Raw genomic sequence first — 19,739 nt, forward strand, 5'->3', positions numbered from 1 at the left:
GAGAGACCTATTCATGATAATATTTTTACGACTTGAATGCGAAGTATTCTGAAACTCAGGAAAATTTAGGATTCCTTGGAGTCTGGGCCCTGAGCTCCCCACCCTGTATACGTCCCTAAGTAGAAAGATCACATGTCAGCCAAGTCCCTAGGCTAGTTGCAGTACATGGCCTAGTTCCTTCTTTTAAATTACATAAAAAAATTAGTTTTTCTAACTGAAAGTAAGGAGCGACATTAAAACTTAAAACGAACAGAAATTACTCCGTATATAAAATGGGTTGTCCCCTCCGCCATCCCTCGCTCTTTACGCTAAAGTTTGACTCTTTACCACAATTCTACTTTTTAAAACAATTAAAAGCTTTAGCGTAAAGAGCGAGGGATTGCGGAGGGGACAACCCATTTCATATATGGAGTAATTTCTGTTCGTTTTAAGTTTTAATGTCGCTCCTTACTTTCAGTTAGAAAAACTAGTTTTTTTATGTAATTTCTGAAAGTTTTTGAATTAATGCATGTTTGATTTTGGCTCTCCACACATAAATTATTAAAATTAGAATTACATTTTAATTCCTTTTTTGGCTAAATGGCTTTCTCTTAGTTCTGATCAGACGATTTTGAGAAATAAGGGATGGGGAAGGAGGCCTAGTTGCCATGCAATTTTTCGGTTACTCAAAAAGGCAACTATAATTCTTTTATTAGTAAAAAATATACGTAACTTAAGAATTAACTTACGTAACAAACTTTTATATTCTTAAATTTTTATTATGTATATGAGGGGGTTTGTACCCTCGTTAATACCTCGCTCTTTACACTAAATCGTAAGTTTTGTGCCGATTCTTTAAGAATGACCCCTGAATCAGAAAGGCCGTAGAATAAATAGTTGAAATTACTAAAAATACTATAGCATAAAGAGCGAGGTATTTATCTCCTCCTGAATACCTCGCTCTTTATGCTAAAGTATTTTTAGAACCCCTCATATGCGTAATAATCTCTGTTCGTTTTAAGTTTCAATGCTACTCCTTGCTTTCAATGGAAAAAACTTTTCCATGTTTATTTTTTCATTGTTTTTTTTTATAGTAGCCTAATTTTAGAAAATCCTGCGCCCTTTTCATTGAATTTCTGTTCCCCCGTGACATCTTTCTCAAGGGAAAGATCCTCCCACATAGCCCCCTCTCCGCAACCCCACTCCCAAAACCAAAAAAATCCCCTGAAAAAGACTGTACACTTCCCAATAACCATTATTATATGTAAAAACTGGTCGAAGTTTGTAACTTGCAGCCCCTCCCCCAGGGACTGTGGGGGAGTAAGTCATTCCCAAAGACATAGTTATTATGGTTTTTGACTATGCGGAACAAAATGGCTATCTCAAAATTTTGATCTGTTGACTCCCGAGAAAAATGAGCGTGGGAGGGGGCCTAGGTGCCCTCCAATTTTTTTGGTCACTTAAAAAGGGCACTAGAACTTTTTATTTCCGTTAGAATGAGCCCACTTGCAACATTCTAGGATCACTTGGGCTACACGATGACCCCTGGAAAAAAAACAAAAACAAAACAAAACAAATAAACACGCACCCGCGATTTGTCTTCTGGCAAAAAATACGAAATTCCACGTTTTTGTAGATAGGAGTTTGAAAATTTTGCTATAGGGTTCTCTGATACGCCGAATGCGATGGTGTGACTTTCGTTAAGATTGTGTGACTTTTAGGGGGTGTTTTCCCCTATTTTCTAAAATAAGACACATTTTCTCAGGCTCGTAACTTTTGATGACAAAGACCAAATTTGATGAAACTTGTATATTTAAAATCAGCATGAAAATCCGATTCTTTTGATGTATATTTTAGCATCAAAATTCTATTATTTAGAGTTTCGTTTACTATTGAGCCGGGTCGCTCCTTACTACAGTTCGTTACCACGAACTGTTTGAAAGAAAATAATTCGGTATTTCGGGGCTTCTGACATTATTACTCCTTTGCGGAAGTTAGGCTCTAAATTCGAAAAGGATTATATTTTTTCTCGGGGCCCCTTCCACCTCTTAGTTCGTTTATTTTCCCGTTAGTTTTCACCTGTTTTCGCTTTATAGTTGTGTTATCTCTTAGCAGTTCTTTCGTTAGTTGAGTTATGGTTGTGGTATATATGTTTTATCGCTCGTATAGTAGTGTTATTTTCAAATTATAGTCCATAATAGAGAGGCTCCAAACACCCAGCATTGTATATTAAGCTCTGAATTTGACGTTTTTTTCTAACGTGACCAGATTCGTTCTGCGCCCTGCGCCCTTTTCATTGAATTTTTCTTCCCCCATGACATATTTCTCCAAGGAAAGATCCTCCCACATAGCCCCCTCCCCTCAACCCTAACCCCAAAACCAAATCAAATCCCCCTGAAAACGTCTGTACACTTCCCAATAACCATTATTATATGTAAACACTGGTCGAAGTTTGTAACTTGCAGCCCCTTCCCCATTGACTGTGGGGGAGTAAGTCATCCCAAAAGACATAGTTATCATGATTTTCGACTATGCTGAATAAAATGGCTATCTCAAAATTTTGATCAGTTGACTTTGGGAAAAAATGAGTGTGGGAGGGGGCCTAGATGCCCTCCAATTTTTTTGGTCACTTAAAAAGGGCACTAGAACTTTTCATTTCCGTTAGAATGAGCCCTCTTGCGACATTCTAGGACCACTCGGTCAATACGATGACCCCTGGAAAAAAAACAACAAACAAACAAATAAACACGCACCCGTGATTTGTCTTCTCGCAAAAAATACAAAATTCCACATTTTTGTAGATAGGAGCTTGAAACTTCTACAGTATGGTTCTCTTATACGCTGAATCTGATGGTGTCATTTCCGTTAAGATCCTACGACTTTTAGGGGGTGTTCCCCCTATTTTCCTAAATAAGGCAAATTTTCTCAGGCGCGTAACTTTTGATGGGTAAGACTAAACTTGATGAAACTTATATATTTAAAATCAGCATTAAAATGTGATTCTTTTGATGTAGCTATTGATGTCAAAATTCAATTTTTTAGAGTTTTGGTTACTATTGAGCCGGATCGCTCCTTATTACAGTTCGTTACCACGAACTGTTTGAAAATAAAATATGCTTTAACAAAGAAAGGAAAGGAAGGGACACTTGTCTTAGAGCAGTTTACTGGCTTCTTGGATTCTTATCTTGACTCTAATAAGATTACGATGCTTATAAAAGGAGTGTTTGGTTGAAAATGTAGCCTGCAACTTTGAACAATGTTTGGCATTTGGATGGAACACGACAAAAAGTCAAGTTTAAGGACAGACCGGCAATTAAAAGATAGAACTGAAACTCTATAACAACTGGGGTCCTTGGTATGATCTTAAATGAGTATGGGGAGTGGGAATAGAAAGAAGATGACTTGAACAAAAAACGACAAATGACATTACATGACATCAAGGGATAAATGACATTAAATGACAAATAGCACAATGCACACTTCCTAAAATGGTCTAGAGAATTAAAAGTATTTTAAATTAAAATTTTAATTATATTAGTAATTTCTCAACCCAAAGCTCATAGACTTATAGTCGCATCTTAATTTTGTTGGAGTACAAATCCAACGAAATTATCGCGTTTTCTTCCTTCTGTTTTTTATCTTTCTTTTTTCTTAAGATTACGGCCACGGCCCAGACTGACCTTTGCACGGCCGTTAGGGGCCGGCTGAAAAGCAGGTTTTCTCCGCATGTAGTTGGAAAAGGCCATAAGTAAGGATGAAATGAAACCGGGACTTCATTGGTAAGGAATAAAGAGTGAAGCTTTGAATTGATCGGGGTGGGAGAGGGATGTGCGCAGCTGTATTGGCCTCAGGCAGTTTGTAGTAATAATAATCAGTGGCTTCAATTCACGAAAATTTAGGGGAGGGGGCAAAATCCTGTCTTTATTATCTAGGGAAAAAGCAAAGTTGTCGTTTTCTTAATTTGTTTTTCCTATGAAAATAAAAAGAAAAGGCATTTTCAATGACAAATCCTAAAAAAACATTTTCCAAAGTCCGTGGAGCGAAAATCTAGGGGGAAAAGACCCCGTCCCTGCATCACCCCAATTACCACCACTTGCAATGATCACAACCTTGCTTACGCTTACCTATTTCATGTGTATTGTTTTGGTTTTTACTGTTGTTCGTTAATGATCAGCAATTCCTGAAGGGTGCATCCTCATTGAAATGCTTTGTTTGCTGTAGAACAGACAAAACGAGAATTTACGTTAAAAAATCTTGTGACTAAAAACAGTCCGTTCTTTAGAATGGCGCAAAATTTCACACGGGAGTATCATGAAGGATAAATGTAGCTTTTAAGTCTTTTCACAGCTCAAAATTAGGAAGAGTAGGGGGAGGAATTGAAATTGACCAACTATTTATATAATTAGTAATTGAACTAGTTATGCCACTTTAAAAAAAAAATTGGTCAAGTTCACGTAATAAAATCAATATTTAGGAAAAATAATTATATAGAACAAATCGTTGTATAAGACAATATTTTCTCATGGGAGAGGGGGGCTTAAAAGGAGGAGATTTTTTCGCATCTTGATGATCACCCTCTAATTTAATTTTCGTTCTTAGGAAAATGTTGTCTGTTTTTCATTGATCCTAAACGTAAGTAAAACACACCCTTTTGCAATTTCAACCCCCTGAATAAGTTAGCTTTGAGCTGGGGGTTCTTGGTGTCGATACAGAAGTACGGATAGTTTCAGGTACTTAGTCGAAGTATCGGTATCTTCAAAAAGTGTTGGTATTTTCGATACCCAGGTATTTATGTTGTATTTAGCCAATTTGTTGATTTCTGATTCTAAAGGCACGTTCTCTGCCACAACTCTAAAGGCCACAACTCTGCAGTTAAAGATTATTTCTTATGGCATTCACATTTGGATCAGGAAGTATATAAGAAGGCCTTTGGGTTTGCTTTCATTCGATATCCTGAATTTTCATGTATTTGTGGGTACTATTTATGAAAATTGTAAAAAAAAATAGTTGTTATTATTGCCCCTCTCCCTCCTAAACATTTGCCCCTCCCCACTTTCACCTGCCCGAAAACAATTCTTGGGATCTGCAAGACTAGGCAACATGCAATATTTCTCGATTATAACTTCTAGCTTAATATTGCTCCGCGACATGGATGTATCGATTCCAAAATGTTGCTACTTTTTGGCAGTGTCGTATCGAGTCTCCATACCCGATTAAATAAAAAAAACTAGTTTTTTTTCAACTGAAAGTAAGGAGCGACATTAAAACTTAAAACGAACAGAAATTACTCCGTATATGAAATGGGTTGTCCCTCCACAATCCCTCGCTCTTTACTTTAAAGCTTTTAATTGTTTTAAAAAGTAGAATTGTGGCAAAGAGTTAAACTTTAGCGTAAAGAGCGAGGGCTTGCGGAAGGAACACCCCATTTCATATACGGAGTAATTTCTGTTCGTTTTAAGTTTTAATGTTGCTCCTTACTTTCAGTTAAAAAAACTAGTTTTTTTTTATTTGATTTCTGAACGTTTTTGAATTAATGCATGTTTGATTTCGGCTCTCCGCACATAAATTATTAAAATGAAATTTGCATATTAATTCTTTTTTTTTTGGCTAAATGGCTTTCTCTTAGTTTTGATCAGACGATTTTGAGAAATAAGGGGTGAGGAAGGAGGCCTAGTTGCCCTCCAATTTTTCGGTTACTTAAAAAGGCAATTAGAACTTTTAATTTTTAACGAACGTTTTTATTAGTAAAAAATATACGTAACTTAAGAATTAACTTACGTAACAAATTTTTATATTCTTATATTTTTATTATGTATATGAGGTGGTTTTGTACCCTCGTTAATACCTCGCTCTTTACACCAAATCATAAGTTTTGTCCCAATTCTTTAATAATGACCCCTGAATCAGAAAGGCCGTAGAATAAATAGTTGAAACTACTAAAAATACTTTAGCATAAAGAGCGAGGTATTTATCTCCTCCTAAATACCTCGCTCTTTATGCCAAAGTATTTTTAGAACCCTTCATATGCGTAATAATCTCTGTTCTTTATAAGTTTCAATGCTACTCCTTACTTTCAATTGAAATAACTTTTTCATGTTTATCTTTTCACTGTTTTTTTTTTTTTTTTTAGTAATGCTAGAAAATCCTGCGCCCTTTTCATTGAATTTCGCTTCCCCCATGACATATTCCTCCAAGGAAAGATCTTCCCACATAGCCCCCTGACCTCAACCCCACCCCCAAACCAAAAAGAATCCCCCCTGAAAACGTCTTTACACTTCCAAATAACAATTACTGTATGTAAACACTGGTCAAAGTTTGTAACTTGCAGCCCCTCCCCCAGGGACTGTGGAGGAGTAAGTCATTCCCAAACACTTAGTTATTATGGTTTTCGACTATGCGGAACAAAATGGCAATCTCAAAATTTCCATCTGTCGACTTTGGGAAAAAATGAGCGTGGGAGGGGGCCTAGGTGCCCTCCAATTTCTTTGGTCACTTAAAAAGCGCACTAGAACTTTTCCTTTCCCCTAGAATGAGCCCTCTTGCGACACTCTAGGACCACTTGATCAATACGATGACCCCTGGGAAAATAAACAAACAAAAAACAAATAAACACGCACCCGTGATTTGTCTTCTGGCAAAAAATACAAAATTCGACATTTTTGTAGATAGGAGCTTGAATTTTTTGCTATAGGGTTCTCTGAAACGCCGAATGCGATGGTGTGATTTTCGTTAAGATTTTATTACATTTAGGGGGTGTTTCCCCCTATTTCCAAAATAAGGCATATTTTCTCAGGCTCGTTACTTTTGATGACAAAAACTAAATTTGATGAAACTTATATATTTAAAATCAGCATAAAAATCCGATTTTTTGATGTATCTTTTAGCATCAAAATTCCGTTTTTTAGAGTTCCGTTTACTATTGAGCCGGATCTCTCCTTACTACAGTTCGTTACCACGAACTGTTTGATACATTTCAAGTATCTCTCACCCTGAATTCACTCATCCATCACTTATTCTTGCCACTTTTGTCTCGTGTCATCTAATTGGCTACAAGTCTTGGCTTTGAATAAAAACCTTTCTCTAGAGAGGTCAAATTTGTTTCTTTAGACTGAAGATAATTAATAAAAATGTCGTTAACGGTAATGGGGTGACTTGTTCCAATGTCACGACATTTTGGTTTTAAATGTTCTTTCCTGTCAGAATGGAGGCGGGTCTTCGTGTTTTATGAAATGTGAGAAACATTTCGTCTATTTGGGCGGGCTTAGGGACAAAGGTGCCCTACAAATTGTGAACTCTTGTGGGTTTCCCTTTTTATTTTTGTGTTAACGAAATATGCTTGGTCATCAATCACCTATTTCTTTTTTCCTGTGGAAATTCCCCTGTGAATACCTGGATAAACGGTTCTTTTTTATGCATTCTCTGTCGAAGATTTTTATTTAAGAATTAAACGTAAAGAGTAAGGTGTGGTGAAGATAGAAATGTTGTAAATCCCTTCACACGAGGGTTGACATAAGAATTGCCTTGGGTAGCGACATAAACAACCCTCTCTAATTAAATTTATTTGGAAAACAAGTAAACCGGGCAGCAATCTGGGTGTTGAAGACTGGAACGCATATTATGATACCCTCGCTTTATTGCACCCCTTGTAAATGTCTTTAGCCATTCCTAGAGGGTGCTTATGTAGGAAGTTTCTAGGGGACCAATAGCAAAAAAAATTGGGGGGAGGGCGAAAAATAAAAAAGTAAATTTTATTTGATATTGTGAGTAAGAAATCCCGAAAAATTCAATAAAATCTGGGATTTTCTTGGTGGGGCGAGGTCTGGACCCTTCCCCCCTCTTGCGTACGCCACTCTTTCCTGGCTGAAGTTTTCGCATCACCTTTGTCAGTTTCAGCGCGGAATAAAACATTTATCTTATTAAATTATATATTTCATAATGATCTCTTACAACGAATATTTTCGTTCACAATAAAAAAAAAGTGCAGTCGGTTGCACACCCCAAAGGGCGGCCTCTTCTGCCAGTTGGTATAGATCTTGAATCCTTGCTTTTTTGCGCATGACACATGTGCTCTGTGCCTCTTCGTCTGATGCTTTGTGTACTTTGCGACACGTGTGGCACACTTCAGTCACGTGTGGCGCGCACCATCTGCTGTGCATGATTTTGAGTCAGTAATCTCATAGCTCAGTCTCTGAATATTTATAAAGTGGTGCCTAGTTTGCGTTCGCCGAATCCCAGCGGAAATAACATCATTTTCACCAAGTAAATAACCTCAAAGAATTTGTATCTCCAATTTTTTTTTTCAAAGGAATGTCCTTTTTTTCTCCAAAGGAATGTCTCCTTTTTTTCGCTATATTGGTCTGTAATAAAATAGGAATTAAGTTGATTACGTTAAAAGTTTAGTTTAAGCAACTATAATTGAAATATTCTTCCTTTATATAATTAAGAAAAGGAACCGATAAAAAGTAAGGCATTTGGATTTTTTTTTCTTTCAAAAATTTGAAGGCAACATTGATAAAGCAGAAATAAAGTGAAATAATTTAGGCTTATATTTTTAACTGTTGTAACCTCGATTTAGCTTTATTGTAAATTATTGTAGATGGGGTGCCTCTACATCATGTTACCTCTCGTATCAGGGGCGCAGCGCCAGCTTTTTTATAGGGGGGGGGGATTTTATTCGAGCGCTACTGAAGAAAAGTTACCATTTACCGAAGACGCTACTAGATTAAATTCAAAATATTACACATTACTTAAACAATCAACAAACATTAAATAAACATAAAATTAAGTACTAGCGATCAAGCTTTTACTAAGATTATCAGCAATGAGTTCCTACAAACGACAGTAGTATAGTTTAAGAAATCTTTTGCGATAAATAATTAATAATTAAATAATTATTAATTAATTTTTGATTAATCAATTAATAATTAAATTTTGAATAATTTTGAAAAAAAAATTTAATAATTTAAAAAGCTTTTGCGTTGTCTAAAGTGTATTTCATATACTTTCGTTTTTTTAGCAGGCCTCATCACTAATGTTGCAGTACCCTCCTCCCACTTCTCCAACCTCCCATATAAATTTGCTGTGGTAAACTTTTACTATGCGTGATTCATTGAAATATTACTTATGACTTTTTATTAAATTGACTTTATGAAATCGATTTGGTAGGGGATTCGCTGCTTAATAATAGCATCGAAATAAGCGGACCACATAAAGCAAAAATACAGGATAATTCCAAGTCTTATACTATATTGTAACATTAACCTTACGATATTTCAAAATTAGAAGAATGTACAAGTAAAATGAACCTATAATACACACAGAATTGTTACAAAAATTGTAGTCGTCTATGTGTTTCTATATTAAATTCCTTTGTCACTTTATCACGGTCAATTTGTGCTTCTCTTGCAATTACCAACAGTGTAAATGCAGATTATCTTTCTTACCCCGTGGTGTTGCGGCAGTACATCTTCAACCATCGAAGGCAAGAGACATTTCACACGACGAAGAATTCATAGGAATAGTGAATTACAGTTTAAATAGATTAAGTATCAGAGGGATCACACATTTCAAGCGTTTTTCAGCAAAAACAGACTTTTGTTTTTTATATCCTCAACTCCGTAAAAACGCTGTACCTCAGACATGCAGCGTTCAAAATCGAGCTTATAGTATTTACGCACAAAACCTACACTGTCTTTGTTCATTTCGTTTGTAGGCCTACCTAGCATTGTGCTTAAGTTGTTCGAAACGACCAAACTAATCTCTTCTAGCCTACTTTCAATCTCTATAGTTAGAACATCAATAACATACAGCACTGTATTCTTGAATAAACTCCTGCGCTGTCTCATGGTACTGTTGTACCCCCGCCAAATTTCACTGGAACCATATGACACCCACAACGTGTACTTTTGTATAAAAAGCTTGCTTTTTTATTTAATATTTATTTTTGACATCTTCAGTATTTAATATATTTTTTATTTAATTTCACGAGTTGAGACCAGAGTGACGCGTGGCAGAATACATGGGATATATATAATTTGAGTTATTGGCTGTATTTACATAACAGGGTGGGAGGGTAGTCAAAATGTGTTAACTATAATTATTCTACACATTATGAAGTAGGTCTAAGAATTGTTTTTTAACATATTTCCTTCTCAACTGCCTCAATTCTATACTTATAAAAAATTTAAGGAGGCGTCATTTTTTCCTTCTTTTTTCCAAAAAATCCATTTATTTAAAAATAAATAAAAAATTATTTTTGAAATCAAGGGATGGGGGGAAATCCAGGAGGCAAATACCCGTGATTGGTGTCACTGGAACAAGTTTCTATAGCAACAAAATCGAAATACGATTCACTGCTCGGGATTTTAGGTTCTTAGACCTCTTTAGGTCTGAATCTCTTCGACATTACATATGGGATAGCCTAGACCAAACATCAAATAATTTTTTAATCTAGCTTAAAACGCAAAGTAAACACTCAGTAGTCTAATCTAGATATCGAAAACAGTCGAACTTGTTTCTATAATGTATTTCAAGCACTAGAACTGCCAACAAGAGCAAAATTCTCCCTGCTTGATCTTACGCTCATCTTGTATAAAATGTAGATGACCTATTTCCTTGATGATAAGACTTCAAAGGCAGTATATTCATATAATTGTTAACGAGGAAGCGGAATGGACCATTATTTTTCGCGTTTTTACCTTAAAAACGAGCTGGGAATAATTGAAAAAAAATCTGGTCGAAGTGAAGAGTGGATTTGAAGCTTAAAACGAGCGACAGTTTTAAAGCTACCTAATGAACTATAGTTTTTCTCCAAATTATTGGGGGGAGGGGGGCAACTGCCCCCTTGTCCCCTCCCAGACGACGCCCCCTGCCTTCTTACAGTGGTAGGGACATGGGCAAGGGAAGGGAGGCTTGGGGCCTGACCTTTTTCTGAAAGTAATTGAGAAAGAACTGTTTCCGTGAAAAACTTGAAAACAATTATTTGGGTAAGGTTTTCAACACGTGCAATACGCCCTGTGGTTTTGAATAACACGTAAATCACAAGAAACTTGTATACTAAATTCAAGCCAAATTGTTGAGCTATGCAGTGTAATTAATACATATTTTATTTACTATGTAAGTCCTTGACAAAAGAATAATTTCTGCACCAACTCAATCCCTGCAACCAATAAAACCCCAAAAGCCTCTAGGCTATGCTAAAATGAAACCTAATTAATGAGCTAAGAAGTGTAATTAGCACAAGTGTTATTTATTTATTTAAACTTTTAGAAAGAGGTGAAAAATATTTTTCGTGTAAACTTGAGATACGCTTTCTAGTTTCTGACAATACGTAAGTCTCGCGGAATTCCATTTTCATATGCTTCAAGAGTTCCATTATTTTCTTTTTCTCCTTGGAGGTCTGGAAAATATTTATCCAAGATTTCTGGAAATGTGTTCCAGATACGCTCCTAATATCTTACTATTGATGAGTGTTCAACCGTTGGGTATTGGCATTGAATGATTTCAGCAAATATTCAAATAATGTTTTAGATGTCAACTCGAAGTGTGTCCAAATTCATAATTGATGAGCGCTTCATTCTAAATAATATCAGCGTTATTGATCAGATTTTTTCAGCCATATGTCAACTTGTTTTATTTATTTATTCAATATCTCCTTTAATCTATTCTATTCACGATTTTCATTTGTTTAAAGGACTGGCAATTGATTTGAGTTATTTGCGGGACTTAGATGCAAGATAGTAACTTGAGTAAATGGCTACATGCACTTACGGCAGAGGTTGGGGGATTTGGTCCGGCCCATTAACTCTAAAGATTTTTTCTCTCTCCTCTCTCGCTACTACTACTAATAACATACTGTAACACTAAGCCATGTGAGGTCAACACAACTGCAAAAACTCCTCCATCCTAGTTTATTCAAAGGTTGACTCTTTACTCTTCTCCCGAGAAATTCCAGTTTTCTTTAGATATTTCCTTGTGACCTCTGTCTCTCCATTCGGGGACGACCTACTTTTCGTGCGGCGCAATCCTCTGAAGCGTAAACGGAGTTTTCGCTCCGAAGCGTAATCCTCCCCTCAAAAAATAAGATAAAGTAAAAAATGAATCCATTTTCATGTTTTATGCTTTTACTAATGAAAAAACATTAGTTTTGGGCATCGAATTAATGACGCTGCAATTAAGGTTCTTATCGATCACACACCCTACCAACTGAGCTAGCAGGGCTTGGTTAGCTCTTTTTGTGTATTTATAGATAAAAATTGTCCGGTTCCTGTAAAAAAAAATTTAGTGTACGGACATTGTGTGTGTTATTATATAGGGTGTATATAAATCACATTTCCTAGATGAGTTAATTTGATAAATACAATTTAAGCAATTGTAAAATAATAGCTTTGTTCCAGGAGACTTTCAACGACACTAAAGTAACCATCAGCGGACTAAACGCGGTTACGACATACCGATTTCGAGTAATTGCAGAAAATGGTGTTTCCGGCCAAATAACCGAAGCTGAACGTCAATATGACGAAATAATTGTGACAACCGAGGCATCCGTTCCTTCATCCGTTTCGAACGTTAAAGTGTCCCAGTCCCGTCCAACAGAACTTGTCCTTAAGTGGGACGCTCCAGATGATGCTTATGAGGTGGATATGTATGAAGTGAGATTTTTTGTCAGAGGTATGGAAAGCAATGCCTCGAGTTTGTTGACGAAGAAGGAAGAGTCGACGTTTACGGCGTTGAAGCCGAGAACGGATTATGGGTTTCAAGTTCGAGCCAAGACGACTCATGGCTGGGGTGATTTTAGCCCTCCAGTCTTTAAGATGACAGGACAAGTATTAGGTAAGTCAATTTTCTGAAGGACAGTAGAATTTCTGAGTAGCAGCATAAGAGTCCTATATCGCATATCAGTTACTTAAAAGTAGCTGGCACCGCGAGTTTAAGGGGTGGAGTTAAACCCTGAACGAGTTTTGCTGAGAAATATGTGTTCCGTCTTGTTTTTCTTAGAGAAGATTTCAGGAATGACATTTAAAATTCAGAAAAAGGTAAGCCATTATGCTAAGCTTTTAGTAAACTGAAGAGTTTGAAATGGAATGAACTAACATGCTCTTTACTTGAATGAAACTTGTTGTATGCAAGCGATAAAATTCGGAATCCGTATTGACATATCTCAAGTGATTGTCATTAGTCAACATGGGTTAACAGTCAAAAAAGCAGGACAATCCACGAAAATCTAGGAGGGGAGAATTTTCGATTATTTTATGAAAATACAAAAAAAAAGGGATTTTCAAAATCTAGGGGAGGTATCTTTTCTATTTTTTTTAATGGAAATACCAAAAAGGTTTCTTTTAATTAACTGTAATTTAAAGCGTCGATTTCTTATGACGACAATTCTAAATTTAATTTACTCGATTTCTTACATTGTATTTACCAGGCACGTTCGTAAGAATCTGTTTTAGACTCTGTTTTAGGGTGGGGGGACTTTTTAAAAATAATTTGATATTTTTAAAAAGAAGTGCCAAAAAATTCTGGATTTAGGATTTTGCAGGAACATGTTTCCCTTTGTAAGTCTCTGATATATCCACCTCATCTCTTGGAGACTGGTGTTGGTTTCGAAGCCGGTATACGTTCTGAATACCGTTTTATGTTATTATTATTATTAGTATTATAATTTGTTATTATTAACTATTATAGGCCTAAGTATATATATTTCTTTTTTATTATAGATTTAATTATGTATTTTATATTTATCGTTTTAACTTTTTCTACACTGTTTTTATACTTTAATTATAAAAAAAAATATTTTTTTTATTATAATTTATATATATTATTGTATTATTAACAAGAAATATCTTGACTAATTCTATTCTCGTATACCATTATACATCCCCTAGTTATGGAAAAATAACTTTCTAGTCTTCTCTTTTTTTAATATATATCATATAGATGAGCTTTTGAGTAGAAATATCTGGACTCAAGGAATAGTAATTGCACCTAAAAGTGTTTGCTTGCCGTTGTAGATGCATCGATAATCTAATTATCTCTCTCCGGAAATCAATAAATTCTCCCTCACATTCTTATTGCTACTGTTGTGGTTTGTATTTGTCGTATTTGACAGGGTCCATCAATAATTATAATTTTCACTGTATCTAATGGCTGAAGGATTATATCTTGAATTTACGTAATTGCTGTCAAAATTTAGCAACGAGGGGTGACGCGCTATATGTCGCGGATTTATATTGTAATGTACAGGGGCGTACCCAAGGTACTGCCTGGTTCCCCCCCACCCTCTGTAATATTTATCTGACTCCTAAATGGTTTAATAAAATACAGGTAAAAATATCCTTAAACTCCTCCTGAACAACAAAGATGAAAAAAAAAAGATTTGTATAATTATATACAAAAATTATTTTGGTAACCCAAAAAAGTCCTGGATACAAACCTAAAAGTCCTGGTAAAGCAAATCTTGACCTGAGAGCAAGATTGTCTTACTGCTCGAAAAATCGTTGGGATTAAAATGTCGCAGATTTTTCACGTTTCGAACACTCCAGTGTCCAGCGTATAAAGCTGTATTAGCGTATTTTTTCTTTGACGGTTATTAGTAGTGAAAACAGATAGGCGGGATGGAATAATTTCGCTCTCAGGAAAAGTGCTGACATGTTTACACGGATAAAACCGAATTTTCCGAATTTTGGTTGTTCGTCTCTATTCACTTGCATTTTATGAATATTTATATATGTAATCAGAATTCACTCCATCATTGCAAATGACAAGATAGTATGAACAACAGCCTGTCTCACCTTTGACCAGGGGCACGAATTTACGAAAATAGGGGGGCAAGGATTTTTTGGTTGTTATGATAAAATAAAATAAAAAACATTTTATGACAAAACGCGAAAAATGTGTAAAAGGTGGTAATTCCTTATGCCCCCCTCCACTTGGTACTTTCTCTAACTTTAAATGGTATTATCTCAAGTACCGTCTTTTGAAGGAGACGTCAGAACGGTGAAGACATATTTTTTTCTACGGAAGTCAATAATTCATTTCAAGCTTTTGAATTATGAGGGGGAATAAGTTCCGATGGGTTGCCCATATGCCACAATCGTGCACTCGAGGTGGCACGCGCCTCGTGTGGTGGAGTGTGCTAGACACGGTGCAAAGTTTTTCACATGTGGTGGAACGAGTGACACTTCAAGATGTACAGTATATGACGAAGATGGTGTTGGTCATATCTATTGCTTTGAACGTGCATTATTTTTCTTTTTTTTTGAAAATATGAGACTTTGGCTTGAACATCTTGTTGTAGATATTGGTTTTGGGAGAGTTTGTCTTCCTCCCAAGTCACGTAAACACGTCTGTGTCGTATTTCAAACACAATATTCATCAGCAGAGTATTGGTTCTTTTCAAGTATCGGTATCAAGTATCAAGTATCGGTATAAGTAAGGAGTATCGGTTCTTTTCAAGGAAAATTGACAAAAAAAAAACCTACAAAATTGGTATTTTGAATAAAAGAGAGGGATGGAAAGCTTTTCAAATCTTAAGTTAGTAAAAGTTTCAGGAATAGAAGTTTTGGAAATATAATCCCAAATCCTAAAGTCGGTCTGTTTTGAAAGTATTAAATCAAAAGTATAGTTTTTCTCGAAAGTGAATTCCTATCTTGCTTTGAATTGAAAAATATTTATTATATTTATTTATTTATTGAACACTCATCTTTTACATAACATGATAAGACAAAGTAGAGGAAAAAAAACAAACCAAACAAAAGAAAAGCACAAGAAGAAGAAGAAACCGATTACTGCACTAACTCTAATCATAGCAACGACATTTACGGATAAAAATAAACCATGAATTAGTAGTAAATTAAAAAATTACTGCACGAAACAAGGTCATGACACAGAGTACAAAAAGACAGTTTTGGACAAGACGGAGCAAAAAAAGGAGAAAAAAGGGAAAACAAAGACACAGCAACAACATAAGTAAAAATAGCACAAAATACGAAATAAGTAAAAAAAATTTAAAATATAAAGACATTATTCAGATAACGCTAAGGAATTCAGCTACTAGAACAGCAGAACTACGATTGTCTTTTTTATTACTTTTTTATTTACATAAAAAACGAAAATATAAGCTATTGCAGATATGAATCACTACGCTAGGGAAGAAATTACATTTTGCTAACCCGTAGCGATTAACTACATAAACATTTCTAAAGACATCCTAAATTAAAAATAATAATAAAAAAACCTACATAAATGTTTCTAGAAGCATTCTACACTAATTAAAATAATAGTGAAAGGAAAAAAGAACAAAAAATACAATCACCTTCTCTCAAACACCCCCAGGGTAACAACCCTCATCCAAATACAACTCCCTCCACCCCAACCCCTTCAACCCGCTCCCTCCTCCAGCCCTATAACCCACTCTAACCCACCCAAAAAAAATGCTTCCCCAACACATACTCTTTTAATCTTTTGTTTAAACTGTGGGAGGTGCTCAGCCTCCCTAATGCTCACAAGAAGTGAATTCCAAACAGAAGGGCCAAGATACTTCAAAGTAAAACCAGATCTTACTCTATTTTGAATATCCACAACCAATTCATCAATCTTCTTGTATCATGATCATGAACAGAACTTCTAAAACAGTAAAACTCATTAAAATTATTGAAAATACGTACATTGAAAATACATTTTATTGAAATACATTATTGAAAATACAGAGCCAATCATGTCATTTTTCGGAACTAAAATATTGTTGTTGGTGAAGTTGGTTTACTTTTCATTTGACAACTCATAATGTAACTCATAAACATGCACAATAGAAAAATTTACTACATTAATTTTTCACATATACTACCTTTACCCCCTTTCTAGTTGGGCTAAAATTCATTAATATACCCCTCAAACTAACACACTTTGATACGTGTCCAAGTTACGATTCTTTTCTACCCCCCCCCCCTGAAATAAAGATTCTGGATAAGATCTCTGTGATAGGGGCCGAATTTCAAAGTGTGTTCAAAAAGACAACTTCAGCCGTTTCTAGGAAAAGATCAAGTTGTTCAACTTTAAACAAGGATTCTAAATCCCTCCGATGTCCTTTTCCTCTTCACATACCCTTGCATTGATATCCTTGATATTTGAAATATCTGCTAAAAACAAAATCTCTGTTCTATGGGCAGTGCAATACATGCCAAAATAATTTGTTCGAGGTTAATGCTGATTCAATTACTTTCGAAGTTTTCAGCTCCTCCGCTTAGGTCATAAGCTATAGCAAAAAAAACCGTAAAAAACCGTTTCCATATAGAAGGTACTGTTAAGAACAACTACGTTGCAGTCAGAGGCCCCAATTCACAGAATTCCAGAACTGGGCAATTTTCGAGATTTGAAGAGAAAATGGGGGCTCTCTTTTGATACGTAAAGATGCATACTAATATCTGTTTCTGAATATATTATAATCCATTTCTGAGATTTATGTTTTTTTATTTTTTTTAATTTTGTTGAATTTAAAAAAGCTATAGCAAAAAAAAGTAAAAAACCGTAAAAACCGTTTCCATATAGAAGGTACTGTTAAGAACAACTACGTTGCAGTCAGAGGCCCCAATTCACAGAATTCCAGAACTGGGCAATTTTCGAGATTTGAAGAGAAAATGGGGGCTCTCTTTTGATACGTAAAGATGCATACTAATATCTGTTTCTGAATATATTATAATCCATTTCTGAGATTTATGTTTTTTTTTTTTTTTTTTATTCTGCTGAATTTAAAAAAGCTATAGCAAAAAAAAAAACGTAAAAAACCGTTTCCATATAGAAGGTACTGTTAAGAACAACTACGTTGCAGTCAGAGGCCCCAATTCACAGATTTCCAGGACTGGGCAATTTTCGAGATTTGAAGAGAAAATGTGAGCTCTCTTTTGATACGTAAAGATGCATACTAATATCTGTTTCTGAATATATTATAATCCATTTCTGAGATTTATGCTGTTTTTTTTTTAAATTCTGCTGAATTTAAAAAAGCTATAGCAAAAAAAAAACCGTAAAAAACCGTTTCCATATAGAAGGTACTGTTAAGAACAACTACGTTGCAGTCAGAGGCCCCAATTCACAGAATTCCAGGGCTGGGCAATTTTCGAGATTTGAAGAGAAAATGTGAGCTCTCTTTTGATACGTAAAGATGCATACTAATATCTGTTTCTGAATATATTATAATCCATTTCTGAGATTTATGTGTTTTTTTTAATTCTGCTGAATTTAAAAAAGCTATAGCAAAAAAAAGTAAAAAACCGTAAAAACCGTTTCCATATAGAAGGTACTGTTAAGAACAACTACATTGCAGTAAGAGGCCCAAATTCACAGAATTCCAGGACTGGGCAATTTTTTTATTATTGTTTCTACGAAAATACATAAAACGTATTTTTATTTCAAAATACCAAAAAAGTGGAATTTTCAAAATTTAAGGGGGGCGAAATTCCAGAGGAGGACGGACCTGCTTTCCCTTGCGTCCCTGATTGCAGTGCTACAAAAAATGCTCGTCCTTAAAATGCCGTATATTTACTCCTATTCTTAAAAGTGGAATGTGAGTTTTTCAGTTTTATGGTATGGGGGTATGGGGAAGGGTATGGGGATATTTGATTGCATTTAAAAAATGTATTCTGAAGAAAAATAAAAATCTGTGCTTGGAATCACTCGAAGAGTAAATCCAGATTTACCATTGGCCCTGAAAGGAAATGTTCTTTTGGGACCTTGAAAACTAATTTTATATTATTACTGAAAACGCAAGATCAAAGCTCTAGTCATTTTTTTTTCTATTCTTGGGATTTTGCGCCAGTGAATGCCTTGGTTGTTGTCCTCTATCAAAATCAGAATAATAAAATAATAAAATGGATCATGAAGCTAAATTAAAGATACTAAAATCCATTCTGTTTTTGTTTCCGAATGGCTCTATACTTGTCTGTTAAACAGAACATCTCCAAGATTTGTGCTGTTTAATATCTGAAAAAAACCGCTTTGTATCGGTTATGATTTGCTTATTTTGAGTGAATAAACTACGATGTAGGTATATTTTAATTAAATATCTAAAATTTGTAGGTGGTTAGAGGTTAGGTTAGGTTGTGTTAATTATTTAATATAATGCGTTCTGTATGGCCTGCTCTCCATAATTCTTTGTCATAGTTTCCGTAATTTGTTTCTAAGGTATCATATTATCATCTTAACCCTTAGGATAAATACCGACTCTAATATTGAAATTGCATAGTTTATATGTTTTTCAGGAAATAAGTGGGCGGAGAGGAAGGAGTTGACTTTGAATATTTAGTTGGGTATTCCTTTGCTCCCTTATATATTTAGGTATGAGTTCCTCCGAAATGCACAAGAACTTAACACCGTTGCCTGCAATAGAATGCCAAACGAAATTCAATGACAAGCCCGCAACATAGTTTTGGTAATCGTCAGGTCCTCGTTGATAGATTACCTAAAATTGTTTGCCAAAATGTGTAAAACAATAAAATAAAGCGGAATAAATCCCTTTGAATATAAATTAAAGCAAGGCTAATCGTTATTTTCAGCTTCAGCAAACATTACGGTACTGTGACAGATAACCTAAATCTTTGAGCAATTTTTTAACGTCGCAATAAAACGTTTGACAAGCTCTTTGTTCTCAAATTTAGTTTTTACTTTTTTTTTCGCCAGAGCGATTCAACAAAGTATTATCTAAGTTCTTATGAATAGAAACCTTTTTGAATTCGGGTTCCAACGGGTAGTCATATTTACGTGTCATC

General features: G+C 35.2%; 1 protein-coding gene across 1 annotated transcript in view; it reads left to right on the forward strand.

Annotated features, from left to right (window-relative positions):
- LOC136039170 (ephrin type-B receptor 1-B-like) overlaps positions 1-19,739 on the forward strand; it is a 175,324-nt gene that overhangs the window by 76,847 nt on the left and 78,738 nt on the right. Inside the window, exon 8 of the mRNA XM_065722683.1 lies at positions 12,375-12,810. Within this exon, the coding sequence (XP_065578755.1) occupies positions 12,375-12,810 (436 nt within the window). The remainder of the gene's footprint in view (positions 1-12,374; positions 12,811-19,739) is intronic.

The sequence above is a fragment of the Artemia franciscana genome, chromosome 19 (genome assembly GCF_032884065.1).
Source record: "Artemia franciscana chromosome 19, ASM3288406v1, whole genome shotgun sequence".
Lineage (NCBI taxonomy): Eukaryota > Metazoa > Arthropoda > Branchiopoda > Anostraca > Artemiidae > Artemia > Artemia franciscana.